The 17,592-nt window shown below is 33.5% G+C and overlaps 2 protein-coding genes across 3 annotated transcripts; both read right to left on the bottom strand.

Annotated features, from left to right (window-relative positions):
• Positions 1-1,489: 1,489 nt before the first annotated feature.
• On the bottom strand, positions 1,490-3,552 carry LOC116005258 (protein DETOXIFICATION 31-like). The gene is made up of 2 exons (XM_031245519.1): positions 3,205-3,552; positions 1,490-1,768 (listed from the first exon to the last, which is right to left on the bottom strand). The coding sequence occupies exons 1-2, from the start codon at positions 3,458-3,460 to the stop codon at positions 1,671-1,673; spliced, it is 354 nt and encodes a 117-aa protein (XP_031101379.1). The 5' UTR covers positions 3,461-3,552; the 3' UTR covers positions 1,490-1,670.
• Positions 3,553-7,037: 3,485 nt separating this feature from the next.
• LOC116005257 (protein DETOXIFICATION 32-like) lies at positions 7,038-15,894 on the bottom strand. 2 transcript variants are annotated; one of them, XM_031245516.1, is made up of 8 exons: positions 15,505-15,894; positions 11,250-11,791; positions 10,355-10,441; positions 9,666-9,722; positions 8,415-8,653; positions 8,213-8,331; positions 7,869-7,955; positions 7,038-7,356 (listed from the first exon to the last, which is right to left on the bottom strand). In XM_031245516.1, the coding sequence occupies exons 1-8, from the start codon at positions 15,757-15,759 to the stop codon at positions 7,279-7,281; spliced, it is 1,464 nt and encodes a 487-aa protein (XP_031101376.1). In that variant the 5' UTR covers positions 15,760-15,894; the 3' UTR covers positions 7,038-7,278. The 2 variants fall into 2 exon arrangements, with proteins under 2 accessions (XP_031101376.1, XP_031101377.1); XM_031245517.1 differs by lacking the exon at positions 10,355-10,441.
• Between the last annotated feature and the right edge of the window lie 1,698 nt (positions 15,895-17,592).

Raw genomic sequence — 17,592 nt, 5'->3', positions numbered from 1 at the left:
AACAATCACTTTGATACCCATACCTTATGCCTAAACCCCCCAACCAAACACACCCTAAGACTAAATGAGGATGTTATAATAAAAAAGGACTAAAAATGAATTGTCACCTATAAAACTAGGACTAAAAATGAAATTAATTTATGTTCTCGAAATTTGTGTTTATGATTGATTTGTACTCTTTTCGTCATAAAAAATACTTCATGTACTCCCAAAATCATTCGTCTAATTTTTAATCTCACTTGTATTTAAATTTACTTGGAGGAAGAAAAAAATTAATGGATAAACATTATGACCCCTACTAAATAAAGCAATCAAGACATGTCATGTCATAGGGAGTATAAGATGAGTAAGATTTAGAAAGCTTATGTAAACTTACCAGTTGGCCATAGTTCGAGCCTGGGCCAATCCCAGGCCTAGGCTAACACGAATTAGGACTGGCCTAGAAATAGCTCAGTCAGTCCTGTGTCGGGCTGTCCCATACCTCTTGTGGGCAAGTCCTCATATATATATATAGAAATAATTTCAGGTGCGGCTGTGCTCTCCTGTGCGGTCACACACCACTCAATGTTACGAAATACACCACTCAATGTTAAGAAACACACCACAATGAAACACAATGAAACGCACCACAATGTTAAGAAAAACACCATAGTGCATATTTGTGTGGTGTGTTTCTTAACATTGAGTGGTGTGAACCGCACGGCCGCACGGGAGAGTACGGCCGCACCTGATCATGACTATATATATAGGGATAGTTTCAAGTGAAAAAGAAATCGCAAGTGAAACATGTGGTTGCATTTCAACCATTGATAAACTCATTTTTAAAAAAAAAATCGCCACATGCGATCCACAACAATGTACTTTGGAAGGCATAAAAATGTGCACTGGAAGGTAAAAAAAAATGTGCACTGGAGTCACAAAGATGTGAAACAATTATTGAAAAATTAAATTTAATATATGATCTTCCACACAAATCATAAACGATCATAAACAATAAACAAACAAACAATATTCAATTCAAATTAGTGACTAGTGATCAAGATTAATTGATCATTTAAAAAAATGTTGTCATCTACAATTTAAAAAAAAATGCTCTGGAATGCAAAACAATGTGCATTGTAAGGCACAACAATGTGCACTGTAAGGCACACTAATACGCTCTGAAAGAAGGAACAATGTGCAATGGTCGGAACAATACGCTCTGAAAGAAGGAACAATGTGCACTGGTCAGAGGAACAATATGCATTGTATGGCATACCAATGTGCACGGGAAGGCAAAAATAATTAACTTACACAAAATTACAATAATGTCACCGCGTTGTTTTTAAAAAATCTCTAATCTGGACCCTTGATCTGGACTCAATCTACGGATATAATTTCATCATATTTCTCACCTAAGGCAATTATTTCACATGATCCTTTATATATATATATGAGGTTGATCGACTATGATACCAAATTGAAACATGTGCTTCATCTCAACTAAAAATTTCAACAGATAATTGAATTGTAGATTTATATTTATATACTGTATACTCTAACATGCCTTACACATTTACCAGTACCAGAAACAAAGCAAAATGAACCTGCAGCATATATAATTCTTAACTAATTAAAGCAGCACATAGTAAGTACAGACAACATAATATATATGCATTCAATTGGCCAGGCTACATAAAACACTGGCTAGCTAAGAAGTGCTTTGAACTGGATGTGAATCTGATGAATCCCCTCCCCATTTCTTTATCCTTTCTCCAGCGAGCAGAGCCTGCATTTAAGAATACTACTATGAGTTTGGAACATCCCATTAATTTAAAAACTCATTCCCTTATTAAATAAGGGTTTCATTTTCCTTTCTCTTTTCTCCCAATTATTAATAATCATTCTCATTCCACCCTATTACCAAACATGCAAAATACTTTCGTCAAAATCCATTATCCTTACCAAGTATTTGATATCCATGCCGATTCCGATTTTCATGTGCGAAACCAACACACCCTAAATTATTAATTATTACTTTTTTATTACCAAAATTTAATACTTTTATTATTATGCTTTAAAAAGTTCAAGATAGGTGCTTAAACGTGGCATGCACCATAGATTCCAATTAACTAATCAACATACTTAAGCTTGCTTAGTGGTTTACGTCATGAAGCTAGGTGCTAAAGCTTTCATTATTGATATTTATATCATAAATCATCGTTTATATAATAACATAAACCCAAGTCATAATTAAAATATGTTAAATAATTCTTAACTTCTCTCTAAATTCTTTATTTAAAACGTAAATTAAATTTTCATATATATATATATATATATATATATATATATATATATATATATATATATATATATATATATATATATATATATATATATATATAATAAACATACAATAATATAAAATTATAAACATATTAATTAAATAAAAAATAATAAAATTTTAAGTAAAATAATGAGTATTTATGAAAGATTTGAAACGTACCGTAAAATTGATGAAAAATTTGCCTAGTTTAGATAGAGGAAGAAAAGTCTGTAGAGAATGTTGAAAAGTTTGGGGTTGGAGGGTTGGATTTCATCTCTTTATATTAATGAAGAAAAAATTTACAGAAATCCTATTCTAACAGAGTCTATGAAAGTTAGTAACTTTTTTAATACCAGTAGACTTTTAAATATTCAATAAATGTCTGAATCGAATACCTGGCCTGTATACTTTTAAAGTTTGGATTGGATACCTCTTTAAAAGTCTAAATTAAATACCACCAAACTTTTAAAGTTGATAAAAGTATTTTAAAAGTTTATGAAAGTCGTGATTGAATATACACCCTTAAGTCACAATTGCAGAACTATAATCATAATAATTTGTTAAATTTATAAAAAAATAATTTTTTTGTTAACTAATATGAACCGTAAGTCATGATTGAATACACTCCTTAATTTAATTACTTGGCTTGTACTTACAGTTAATTAAATTTGATAAAAATGCCAAGTACCTTGTGGTATGATAGCATCACTGTTACCATTCCAAACGGAAGGTCTCAGGTTCGAGCCCCATCCCAATCAAGGATGTTGGTATTATCATGTTGTTGAACTAGGCTCAGCTCAATAAATATCAAATTTCAAAAATTCAAAACACCATATATTACAGTTATTCCATTCCAATAACCAGTTGAAAAATGATTTGTATAATGATGGGATACATACCAAGATGGAGAAAGCAAAGCCAGAAATAAGACTGATTTGCACGGCAACAGCCTGCGAGTTGAATGTCTCCGACATGGCCGGCAAAGATCTGAGTGACGGCATTGATGGAGTGTTGGGAAACAAGATTGCATATGGCCGGAGCGGCGAGATACCATAGCTTCTTCGATTCGGAACAGAATTCCCGAAACAATATCTTCGCGTTTTTCATCTCCTGGATATCACCAGCATCTGCATCGAATGAATATGTAGAACTCATATTCTGTATTCCCTGTGTGTTGTCAATTGATTAAGATTTTATTCATAAGCAAGCTAGCTTAATTATGTATATATAAGCCTTCTAGTCCTTATGAGATCGAGGAGGTTTAAATTAGAAGCAAAGATTTTATCCATGCTGTGAGTAATATTAGCATCAATATTAATAATTGTGTTATATGTGGTTAGTGAGTTGTGTGGTGTAGAGATGTAGAATGTTTTGACTTTAGTGTATAGGAGAATTTTAGGTTTCCCCTATTGTTATAGGATTGTATTGTAACACTTTAATTTGATTGAATACACAATTTGAATTATCTCATTTGGTATCAGTTAGCGTTAGGTGTCCCTCTTTTTCCTCCACTCAACTCAATGTCGACCAATTCCTCCAAGCGTACGGTCACTGCCGCTGCCGTATCTGCTCCAGTTACCACCAAAAACTCCCTCTCCGTAGCCCACCATTTCGTTTCTATCAAACTCGCAACCAGAAACTATTTGTTTTGGCGCACCGAACTGGTCCCGTTCCTCCGCAACCAGGGTCTTCTTGGTTATGTTGATGGCGAATTTTCATGCCCTTCGGCCATCATCATCGACACTGCACCCTCCGGAAACACAGCCTTCAGTGCGATAGCCTCTACCACGACGCTGAACCCGGCGCACGCCGCCTGGATTCAACAAGATCAATCGCTCCTTTCGTTGCTCATCTTGTCCCTTTCATACGAAGTGATGTACCTCGCCATCGGCCGCAGCATCGCCCAAGAGGTTTGGGTCTCCATCATAGTTGCGTTAGGCTCCTCTACTTGTGCCCGCTGTCTCAACCTTCTCGGCCAAATCCAGTCGCTCCGCCAAGACAACAACACGCAGGCAGAATACCTGGCCAGGCGCAGCTTCTCGTCTAGAACCTTGCCTTAGCCAGCCACCCATATCCCTAGACAAACAGAATCTATACGTGTTCAGGAATCTTTGACCGAAATTCCAAGCCATAGTGGCTTCCCTCACCGTCTCTGGTACACCCGTCACCATCCCTCAACTCTCTGATTTTTTACAGGCTCAGGAATTCATATTCGCCGATGAGTTCTCGCTGGGCAATGACGCGGTAAGTGCTGGTTCTCCCACGACAATGTATGCTGGATGTGGGCGAAGACAGAATGGCGACGATGGCTATGGCGTTCGACAAGGTCCGAATGGTGGACGAGGCCGCAATCGTTAAGGTTGTGGTCGAGGCGGATAGGGGCGCGGTCGCGGCGATACTCCTCGGTGCCAAATCATCCGTTCACATGGTCACATTGTCGTGTACTATTACAAACGGTCCATCGGCCAGCCACCAGTGTAGGCCAACATGGCAGTCTCTGGCGATGATCTTGCTCTCACGGCATCCAACGCCTGGTACCCGAATACCGGGGCTTCAACACATGCAACACCCGATGTTTCTATGTTGACACAGTTTGATGAATACACAGGCGGGGATGTGCTGCAGGTTGGAAATGGTACAAGTTTGGGTATTTCCCGTGTAGGCCATGCAACTATTTCTTTCGTGTCAAAAATCTTTTATTAATTTGTTCAATATATTACATGTGCCAAATTTAACTGTTCCCCTTTTGTCTGTTCATCGTTTTACTAATGAAAACGATGTCTTCTTTGAGTTTCACAAAACTTTCTTTACTGTGAAGGATTGCACCACCAAGGTGGTTCTTCTTGAAAGACTTACCTCGGGCGGCTTATACAGGTTGACGGATCCATAGTCGCACTTCACGTTCCTGAGTGCCCGGGCTTCATCCGTGGTATGGCATCAAAGATTGGGTCACCCGCATGGTCGTGTCCTCCAGCGTGTGCTACAAAAGTGTCTAGTCACTTCAAATAAGTCTAGTTCGTTGGGAGTGTGTACGGCCTGTCAACTTGGCAAATCCACATGGTTTCCCCTAGATAGAGTAGCTACCTCTAGTAATAATGTTTTGGATTTGTTGTACACAGACATTTGGGGGCCTGCTCCCATTATTTCTGCTTCAGGTTTTCGTTATTTTGTTTTATTTGTAGATGATTACTCTCGTTTCTGCTGGTTTTATCTCTTACGGTTAAAATCAGACATCTATAAAATATTTGAATTGTTTTGTGTGATGGTAGAACGCTGGTTTTCGCGTTCTATCAAAGCCATACAGTCAGACTTATGCCATGGACCCGGGTCCACCTTGCAAAGTGGATCCAAGTCCATGCATGTTCACAATTTTAGTACTCTATGTTCACAATTTTAGAATTCTATGTTCACAATTTTTGAACTCTATATTCATAATTTTTGAACTCCACAATTTAATAATTCTATGTTCACAATTTCATAACTCTATATTCAATAATATAACACAATTTTTGAATTTATATAACAAAATTGTGAATAGTTTTAAAATTGTGAACATAGATTTGTGTCCACCTTGCACATCGAACCGGTCTACAACATAATTTGCCAAAAGGCAACGGATCAGACAAATTAATTAGTTAAATAGATTTGCTGTTATTGTGCTTGCTAATTCATATTTCCATTTTGAATCATATCATCTAAAGTGCTTTTGCATTGCAAGCTTTTTCACAAAGTGTTATATATCATTGTTGTTGTTGACAACTTGGATTTGATGTCTTAGTAACTGTTGATTTTATATGATTCCATCTTGACTAATAATTTTTAATGAAAGTATAATATTTTTGGAATAAGGTTCAAATTGGCCATTGAACGTAACCTGAAAGTGCAATTATGTCACTGAACCAAAAAAAGTGCAATTAGGCCATTGAACACTCCAAATGTATGCAATTTCACCTGATAGCAGGTTACCATCTATTTTATCATGTTACTTGCTTACATGGACAGTGAGTTGACATTTTTAAATAATTTCTCCCTTCCCCTTAATAATACCCTTGTCATCTTGATAGGAAACTCGCGGATGAATCAAATTTATTTATTTATTTATTTATTATTATTGGGATGTGGGATCATCCACATCGGAAATTAAACAAAGAACTAAAAGAAGGGGCGTTGAGAATTATCGACGTCCCTTCAGTTTCTCCTCTTGCCCATCCCACCTCGGATGGGCAAGAGAAGAGAATCCTGAGGCTTCTTTATTAAAGAAGACTAAGGCTTCTTATTAACACAATTAATTTTTTTTTAATTAAAATGGATGGTGTTTTGGGGAAGGATTTATTATTCCTTAAAACGTCAAAATCCCAAACGCGGGTAAAAGCAGTAGTTCGGAACAAATTTCTATTTCAAACCGTTGAGTTACCAAATGCCAAAATAGCGGATTCGTCAAAATTTTGGTGGATCTCCTATCTACCAAACATGACCGTTATTAGTGTCTGAGTGTGCCCTATACACTAGTTTTTAAATTTCATTTTCTACACACTAGTTTCATTTGACAAAATACATTATTTTATAAGCTTTATTTTGTAGTTTCATTTTTCATACATACTAGTTTAATTATAGTAATGTTGAAGTATTATTTTAATTACACTTCAGGTTCATTTGACAATATATTTTATTGTATGGGCTTTGAATTTTAGTTTGATTTTCTACACACTAGTATCATTATAACAACATTAAATTAAAGTATAATTTTAATTCTATTATTGTTTCATTTGACGACCATGCTCCACACAGCGTTGTGTGGACCATGATCTACTATATAAGCGTTGTGTGGACCATGTTCTACTGTATAACAACTAACACATTTACCAGTACCAGAAACAAAATAAAGCAAAATGAACCAACATAATTCTTAACTAATTAAAGCAGCATAGTAAGTATAATATGCATTCAACTGGCCAGGCTACATATATAAAACACTAAGAAGTGCTTTGAACTGGCTGTGAATCTGATGAATCCCCTCCCCATTTCTTTATCCTTTCTCCAGCAAGCAGAGCCTGCATTTAAGCATAAATCAAAGGCTCAGTGAGCTCATGGCTGTCCAATGAGAATTCAGAAAGAGTTAATTCTATTTTTGGTCTTACATTTATAGGTGACAATTCACTTTTAGTCCTTTTTTATTAAAACATCTACTTTTGGTACTAGTATTATAGTGGTATGACCAATTTTGGTCCTTTATCAACAAATCAGTGTAAATATCGTTAAATACAATGACATTTTGACATTCAATTATGAATGTTTTCAAAAAAATAAACATAAAAATATAGCAATTCAACATACTTTATATAAAAAAGATTGAAATATCTTTGTATTTAACGATATTTTAATGATTTTGTTGTTGGTGGACTAAAATTGGTCATGCAACAATAATACTAAGGCCAAATGAGGATGTTCTAATAAAAAATGACTAAAAGTGAATTGTCACCTATAAATCTAGGACCAAAAATGGAATTAACTTATTCTGAAATCAATAATTATAGCTTAGGTAAATATTGAATTGAGAATTTACCTCCTTCTTCCAGTTAGTTCTTAGGACCATAACTATAAGAACAATGGTTTGAACTGCAGTTCCTGTTAACATTCCATACCAAATACCCTACAATCATTCACAATAAGCTGTCATCATCTTATAACATTAGTTAAGTGGATAACTAGGGACAGATTTTAGCCAAAGACTTTATGGTCTAGTGGCAGGATTTACACTCCCACATGGAAGGGGAGGCGACTGTGGACTCTTTGTGCTTCAGTATGTAGGTTGAGAAAGTAGTTATGAACAGATACTACATTGTAATCGAGTCAATAGTACTCAAAAAAAAAAATATACATATTGCAAAAGCATATATATACATATACCTTGACACCCTTTCTAACGGCAAAGCCTAATACCAGGCCAATAGGAATACCCACAAAGTAGTAGCAAACTATGTTGACATATGCTACATAGCTTTGCCACCCTGCTCCAATGGCTACCCCTGCACTTTCCCAATTCAAAATAATGATTATTATAAGGTGAATAAAAGAAGAGAAGAAATGAAGATTAGAATTTTGAAGAAACCAGAGAGTGTTGGCTGAATGCTGTTAAGGATAATGGTGATTCCTAACAATGGTGTGAGATCATATACAAGTTGCTGTACTGATGAGCTTTTCGAAAACCATGGCGGATATCGGCTTCTAAGGGCAATTGGAATGAGTCCGAGGATGATTCCGATGAACAAGGAAGTGGTTGTGGCCACAACTACACAAAATTTTGCTGTTCTAGGATGTCCACCGCCTAGCTCGTTCGACACCCGAACGCTGCACATATTATGTTTGCAATAGTTATTGTGTACGGTCCAATATGCATTTTTATAATTCATATGTACATTATTTTAACATATAAAATATATTATTCTAATACATAAGGTGCATTATCTTACCCCAAAATTTTATTCATAATGTACATTATTCTAACACATAATATACATTATGCTGAATCATAAAATTCAATGATGTTGTTTTAGACCGTGGTTCATACAGCTGTGTGGACCATAATTTGGATTATGCTTGGTAAATAATAATAATCTTAGTACAACTTGGCCCATGCCACAACCAAAAATTTAAAAATTTTAAGTTTTGCCTTCATCAATTTCTTTAGTTCAATTTTATTGTATTTATCAATACTGAATTAAAATATGAATCAGGCTAGGTGAAGCCAAACCAAACAATAAAAATCTTGACCTAACTCTTAACTTAAAGATTTTAAAATTTCTTAATCAACTTCAATTCTTTAGTTCAAAGTTATTACATTTATCAATATCCGAGGCTCAAGCTAAGTCAAACGAAACAATAAATTTTTTTACATAGCCTGGCTCATTGTCCAATTTTTAAGTTTTTTTTTCTTCAATTTCTTTAATTAAGAATTATTATATTTATCAATTCAATATAAATTACTTGTTAAATATAAGGAAAAATGTAATATACTCTTGATGAAAAATGTAATATTTAGGCGTTGAAAAAGTTCAATATTAGATTGCATTGTTTATGAATGCTACGTCGGTATGCCTTTCTAATTAATAATAACCATCAATCCCCTTTTATAGTAGTTGGAGTAGCACCTCATTTTTCAACACTTCCGATTTCTAACTCATTTTTTACCTTTTAGGCATTTGAAGGTACATAATCTTGATCATGATCCATAATGCGAATGGAAACCATAATTGATATAATTTACGCAGAACGAATCTAATTCCCATCCCAAAAATAAAAAATTAATATTTTAAAAGAAATAAATTATTAGTCCATATAACATTGTTTAATTTATTGATACCTTGTGGCTGCACAGAATCCAATACCCACCATTAACGTCCATGCTGAAATGTTTAAGCTGCGAATGAACACTACTATACATTAGAATACAACAATTCCTAGTTTCAAATCGAATAACTCTCTTACACTTCAAGAAGCAAGTAAATTCTTAGTTGACTCAAACTTTTCCAAGTTAAAATGCAACCAAACATAATATATAACGTTTCACTTTCTAAATTTGCATAGAAGTTCAAACATTGTTGATTACTAAACGATCTCTGAATGTGTTATGTGTCAGAGTTGTTGATTCAAAATTATTATCATTTAGTCGAAAAATGATAAAATTATTTACTCTAAATATGTTATGTAATACTCCAACTATTAACTTTTAACTAAAATATATCACTTTTAAGTTGGAATGTAAATACTCCGTACTTTTTAAAACTAAACCCAGTCTTATTCCCTAAATTCATATACGGAGTTTTATTTTTCTATTCAGTTTCATAAGCTAAGATCTCTAAGAGAATCTTACACATATTTATACTTTTTAAAAACTTAACCAATTTTTGTTCCTCAAATCCATTTTTCAAATCAATTTCACGGGCTAATATCACTAACATAATCTTACACTGTTACACACATTTGTATTATAGCTATTTGTCAAATACTTATAGAATCATGGGTTTCTAAAACGAAAATAAAATAGCTCACCATATAGACGCTGCATCCACTGAAATTTCGGCGTTCTTAGTGTATCCAGCAATAAGAATAAGCGCCACATAATACCACATTTCTAAGCTTCACGAATCTCCAAAATATAGTAATTAGGGGAAACATTTAAGACTATGTAAAAATCATAGTAATTAATGGTTAATTCTCCTTCTATCTCAAAATTGACAAAAATTTACAGATTTAAAAGAGTAAATTTAATTTAATATAAATTAATTAATTAATTAATATGTGAAGTTGTGATTTAAGTCTCACAGGAGACAATATTAACTCTTTGTGCTTTAGTAGGTTGAAAAAGTTATTATGAACAGATACTACATTGTAACTGCGTCAGTAATATTATAAAATATTAAAATATTTTTTTTCATTTTTACATATATTAGATAGTGATCTTAATCGCATGTTAATAGGATTCCGACGACCTTCTGACCAACTTCGGGGGAGGTGATCAAAATGGTTGCCTTCTTCCTGGGAAGGCAACCAAGTATCGTCACCTTCTTCTGGAGTAGAAGGTGAACAAAATGGTCGCCTTTGTCTTGAGATGGCTACCAAAATGGTTGTCTTCTACTAGAGTTGAAAAAGACTACCCAGCATTGGTCACTTTCTTCAAAGGAAACCACACAATAGCCGTCGGTCACCAGTATTTGTCATCGGAATCTCATCAGAGTTAGTTTGAGGGTAGTCGGAACCCTAATGGCCTGTTTTTACAAGTCAATATCTGATTTTTGAATTTCAAAACCAAAATAACATTTTGATAGGCTGATCTAATGACACCTTTTGAAAATTTTAGGGTCTAATTGATTTTGAACAGTCTAACTGATTTTGAATAAAGTTTAGAGTACCCTTTTCCCAAACAAGAATTGATACTAAATCTTACCAAAGCATTACTCCGGATGCAAGAGATAGGCGAAGATATCCCTTAAGATTCCCAAAGGCCTTCCAAGAGAATCCATTCCAAGTGTTTCTACAAGCTCCGGAGAAAACGTAAACGAGCTGCACCACCGTTATGAACCACCATGTGGCATTCAGCACCGCCGCTCCACCCGGCAGCCCCCACCGCAACTTGAGCATAAAAAGCCAACTAAACAAGACATGCCCAACCAGAGCCACGGCTGAAATAGTAGCCAACACATATATCTTGCTCTGTGCTGTTAAGAACTTCTGGGTAGGAAAACAAATTATGTATGCGAAGAGTTGGGGAATCATCCACAAGGCGAACGTCCCGGCGGCTTTCGAAATTCGTGGATTTTGGTGAAGAAGTTTGAGGATTGGGGTGGAGAATATGTATAATATTGTCAAGGGTATGCCTGTGGCTATGAGAATAACCCATGATCTTTGCATGTAAATGCCAAGCATTTCTAGTCTTTTTGCTCCAAATGCTTGTCCACAAAGTGTTTGTAGTCCACTTCCCATTCCATACTGCCAAAAAGTTGGATAAATAGTGGATTATATATATTTGAAGATTTTGTGTAAATTTTTTTGAGATGAGGAATATAATACAATTAAATGTAATAACTAGTGCTTCATATTAGATGATGATTCTTTTCATTTAGTCAAAACATTTACTTTGCTCACCGTTCATAATGACCCCAGGGGCATGCTAGCTAAGGGTATCAAACCCACGACATCCCGCGTAACAACCCAAATCACCAAATTACTCTATCTCTTGTATACTAAAAGGCAAGATACTCTATTTACTCGTGCGAAAATCACTGATATCCAGGTACTGGGCGACACATGTATGACCAAGATTGAAGGCTAATCGATGCCGTACATTTATCAACCATCTGAAAGGCGATCTACACTATACAAATAGGCATCACTCCCTTCCCTTAGAAATCATCCATTGGTTCACAACCTCCCTCCTAGTCTAGTGGTCTGTGACCCTAAACTTTAACCCATATATCAAGGTTCGATACCATCAAGAAAAAGAATATGTCTCGCTCTTGCCCGTGTTCCAACCAGTTACTTTAGAAGAACCTGACTGGTCGCTATGTTGACCTAATTTTTCTCACACAAGTGTGATTCTACTTTTAATGTAGCTTCATTTTTAATTATATAAATTTATAGGGTCACACTTGCGTGAGACCGTCTCACGGATCTTTATTCGTGAGACGGGTCGGGTCGGGTCGAAGCAACATGTAAATGTCATACTTATATGCTCGAATATAATACTAATCAAGAATACAATTTTGTAACTTATAAGAGAAAAAGTATTACATTTTTCATAATAAGTAATGTTGACAAGTGTCCTTTACTTATAAGGGAATTAAAATATAATACTTTTGAGGGAAAATGTAATACTTTTAAATCGAAATGTAAAAGTATTGTATTTTCCCTTAAAAGTATTACATTTACCCTTATACGTGATAAATATTTTATTCCCGATTAGTATTACATTTAAACATATAAGTATGACATTTTGTGCGTATAAGTATTACATTTTCATCTTGATCCGACTGACCCGACCCGTCTCACGGTGAGACGGTCTCACACAAGTTTTTGCCAAATTTATATGCTAATAACAAATTAAATATTACAAAAATAAATTATAATTATCTTTATAGCTTAACTCAAATCTTGTTAATCATCAAGCACAATACATAAACAAATAGAATGAAGGGTGTATAGGACTATAGGGTGTATTTTAATTAAGAAAAATAGTTTTGAACTTAAATTAAAAAAGAAAAGAGTGAGTTACTACTTACTAGACACCAATATGGTTTTATTAAAAAGATGTGTGCATTTAATATCTAAACTTTGAGCAATGATTGATGCATGGGACTGGATGGTTTTACTAATTCGAACGTAAATTATTGGTGGGACAATCTTACACAACGTACATTCACCTTTATAATTTTAGTTATACGATTTACAACACCAAAAAAACAAAAAAAAAAAAACAAAAAGTGCAAATTGAAAAAGGAAGACTTGGGTTTGTTTAGAAATTAGGAAAATGACTTATGAAAAAGAGTTATTTTCCATAAAATATTTTCATTTCTAGTTTTTAGTTCATTTTACAAAAAATAAGCAAACAAGAAAATAGTCAAATACCCTAAACTTTTATCCAGTCAACTTCGAAGACAAAATCGACGATCAACGACGACTCGGTTGCCTTCTACGAGAGATTGAACGTGACGTTTTGTTGCTTCCATCAGAGAAGGCAACCACTGGTAGCCTTCTCCAACGGAAGGCAGCCAATTGGTCGCCTTCTCTCGTAGAAGGGGATAGCCGTCGCCGATTTTGTCTTTAGAGTTTACCGGATTGTCACCGAGGAAAAACGTCGGAGAAGATGGTTGAGGAAGAATGTTCGGAAGAAGCTAGAGAAGAGGCCTGAAAAATGACTTCTCCTCAAAAAAAGAGCAGTTATTTTCCAAAAAAAAAAAAGATAATTTTTCCTTTTGACGAGAATTGATTTTATATGATTTTAATTTTTCAAACCTTACCCTCACACTAAAAACTCAAAAATTTTCGAGTTTTCAAACTCACCCTCACCCTCACCGTCAGTGAAGTTGACTGCTGACCAACTGATCACTCTTTTCATATAATTGAGGGAAATCGTCTTATATAAAAAGAAGGTAGGGCATAATGTGATATTGATCAGAGAAAAGGGGCCCGCGAGACTGCTGCACTTGAGATAATGCTTCATTCATTTAATAATTTTTCATTTTGGGTGGCCCAAATTTTTTACGGAGTAGTTTTAATGATTGTTAGTATCACTGAAAATAATTTTTAAGAAAAATGTAATTTTTCACTCTAAATTTTTTTCCTATTATTTTTCTTTATGATGTAGCTTATAATTGTTAAGAGAATGCATATCATTTTTATACTAAAGCATTAATACTAAAGTAATATTTATCACTTTCATACAAAAAATTAATATTTTTAAAATAATAAATATTGCTTTTACAAAAAAATAAAATCAAAACTAATACTTTAAAATAATATATATCACTCTTATACCAAAAAAAAAAAAAAAAACTTAATACTTTTAAATTAATATTTATCACTTTTTCCTGCCAAAAACTAATACTTTTTTTTTTGAAAACTAATACTTTTAAAATAGCTACTTTTATACAAAAAATTAATACTTTTAATATAATACACTAGTACTTTTAAATTATTACTTATTACTTTTTTATTACCAAAATTTAATACTTTTATTATTTTTTTTTTGAAAACTTAATACTTTTATTATTATTCTTTAAAAAGTTCAAGATAGGTGCTTAAACTTGGCACCATAGAATCTTCAAAAAAAAAAAAAAAAAAAATCCTTGGCACCATAGAAGCTTGCTTAGTGGTTTACGTCTTGAAGCTAGGTGCTAAAGTTTTCATTGATATTTATATCATTTTTTTTTTTTTGCAAACATTGATATTTATATCATAAATCATGCTTTATACAATAACATAAACCCAAGTCATAATTAGAACCAGGCCCCTGTGTGAACTGCACAACTTAGTAGTAATGGTTGCACAATTAGGCATTACAAGTTGCACAATTAGACATTACAGGTTGCACAATCGTAAGTTCAAATTAATTATGAAACTGTCACCACATTTTTTTTAAATACTCTACAATGTGTTTTGATAGTCGCTTTTCAATTACACAATCAAATAGTAACAATTGTACAATATAGTATTACGAGTTGCACAAGGTAGCTCTCACGAAAAAAAAATGATTTTAATTTGATCTGACTATATATATATTAATTGAAATCTTTTAAGTGATATTTGATTTTTTTTTTAATGAATCTATATATAGGTACACTAAGTCAGTACAAATTTATTAAGTCACAATTGCTTTTTTATCGAAACATTACTATAAATTCATCAACTTATACTACTATATGTTTATCAATTTACTGCTCCTATAAACCCATCAAGTCAGTACTACATACACATTAAATCACTATTACACGTTGATTAAGTTACTATTATAAATTGATTAAGTTACTATTGCAGGTCTATTATTACTATTACAAATTAATTAAATCACTACTGTAGAGTAAAGTTATTAAGTCACAATTGAAGAACTATAACCATAATAATTTGTTAAATTTATGAAGGAAAAAAAATAATTTTTCAAAGTAATATGGCAAAAATTAGCATGTAATGAGGGGATACATACATACCAAGATGGCGAAAGCAAAGCCAGAAATAAGATTGATTTCCACGGCAACAGCTGCGAGTTGAATGTCTCCGACGTGGCCGGCAAAGATCTGAGTGACGGCACTGATGGAGTATTGGAGAACAAGATTGCATATGGCCGGAGCCGCGAGATACCATAGCTTCTTCGATTCCCAACAGAATTCCCGAAACAATTCCTTCGTGTTCTTCATCTCCTGGATATCACCGGCATCTGCATCGAATGAATATGTAGAACTCATATTCTGTATTCCCTGTGTGTGTTGTCAATTGATTAAGATTTTATTCATAAGCGACCAAGCTAGCTTAATTATGTATATATAAGCCTTCTAATCCTTATGAGATCGAGGAGGTTTAAATTAGAAGCAGAGCTTTTATCCTTGTAGCTATAGAGACAGGAGCTGTGAGATGAGACTTCCAATCCTTATATTATAGATCAAGGTTCACAGTGCAATGTGGATCTTGGTGCATTTATGTGTCTTATGTTATGAGTTTTTGTATTTTGTGTTATAAAATTCTGTACTTAAAAGTATGAATTATGTATCTGAAACAAATTAGTAATTGTGTCTTGGGTTATGAATTTATGTGTCTTCTCTTGTGAAATTATGTTCTATGAACACAAATTATGTACTTAAATAATATTTGAAAAATAAGTAAATATATAATAAGTGTATGTGCCTTGTGTCAGTATAAATTATGTACTTCATTGTTTTGATCAGTATGAATTATATACTTCATCATTTCGATCAGTATAAATTTTATACTGTGTCATTTCAATTCAAGATCCATAATCCGACCTGTTACATGATATAAATTGCCTGAGACTTCAGACTCGTCCCTGGACAATGGACATGTGCACCCATTGCCAACTCGATCATTTGCAAACAAGCCAACTTTAAAAAAAAAAAAAAAACTTGTTTGTAATGTCAATTTGTTTTGGGGAGGGAAAAACATTCAATCATTTTATATATATATATATATATATATATATATATATATATATTATTTGTTGCACAATCTACAACAACATATTGCACAACTCATATTATCTAGAATGCATGTAATAATAGTTAAAAGGATGACATCATTGTTACCGTTTTAAATGGAAAGCCTCAAGTTTGAGTCTCATCCCAATTATAGATATTGATATTATTAAGTTGAGCAGATATTATAATTTGGTTAGATTGTAGTATTTAATTAAAAACAAAAAAAAAAGTAGTACTCCGTAATACTTAAAGATAAAGTTGTAAATTTTTAATTAGCTAATGTTATGCGTTTATTGTGCTCGCTAAAGTAGCTTTCTCATATCATATCATACTTCATATTTTAAACAGCTTTAGACTTGCGTGCTAGCTTTTTCAAAACCTATTGTGGAAAACTTGAATTTGATAGATGAATGTTCATTATTATATTGTTGACCCCTTGACCTGATTGCCTACAAAGGTGAGTCTAAAGAGATTTTTGGGTAAAGATGTCAGCAACAAGTTATACCGAATACATCATCTTGATGTCGTAAGGGGAGGAGAAACCGATAAAGTATTTATGCATTATCACTTTTTACTCCGTATTTTATTTATTTTATTTTTACTTCATATAGACTTTTTTTTTTTTTGAATAAACTTCATATAGACTTATTAATAGAACAATCTCAATCGATTAAGTTTTTTCTCCAATCTTACTTAATTTCAAAAGTTTTTTTCCTCAGCAATTTTAAGTTTTTACCAATGTTTTATTCACCTGATGGATTTTAATAACCCGGGTGATCCGAATTACAAAACGCGATAAGATTAAAGGGGTTGATAGGATAGGATAAAACAATGAACGAAGTAATAATAGGACAAAAGGTGAATAATCTCGAAGATTAAGCTTGTACTAAGTCAATAAGCAGTGCTATTACAAGAGTAGATTCAGGTAATAAAAAGACAAAATGTATTTAGGACAAAGTAGATGTCTTAATGAGACAAGACGGACTGCTTTTATACTTAATTTAGGCCTAACCACTCGGAGAGATTGGAGGGGAAGCCCTCTAACGGCTGAGGATCGCGTCTCACGCTGGGAAGACCGCATCAACCGGG

Source organism: Ipomoea triloba, chromosome 14, assembly GCF_003576645.1.
Source record: "Ipomoea triloba cultivar NCNSP0323 chromosome 14, ASM357664v1".
Taxonomy (NCBI): Eukaryota; Viridiplantae; Streptophyta; class Magnoliopsida; order Solanales; family Convolvulaceae; genus Ipomoea; species Ipomoea triloba.
The sequence above is the reverse complement of the archived record's forward strand: the minus strand, read 5'-3'. Positions and strand labels throughout refer to the sequence as shown.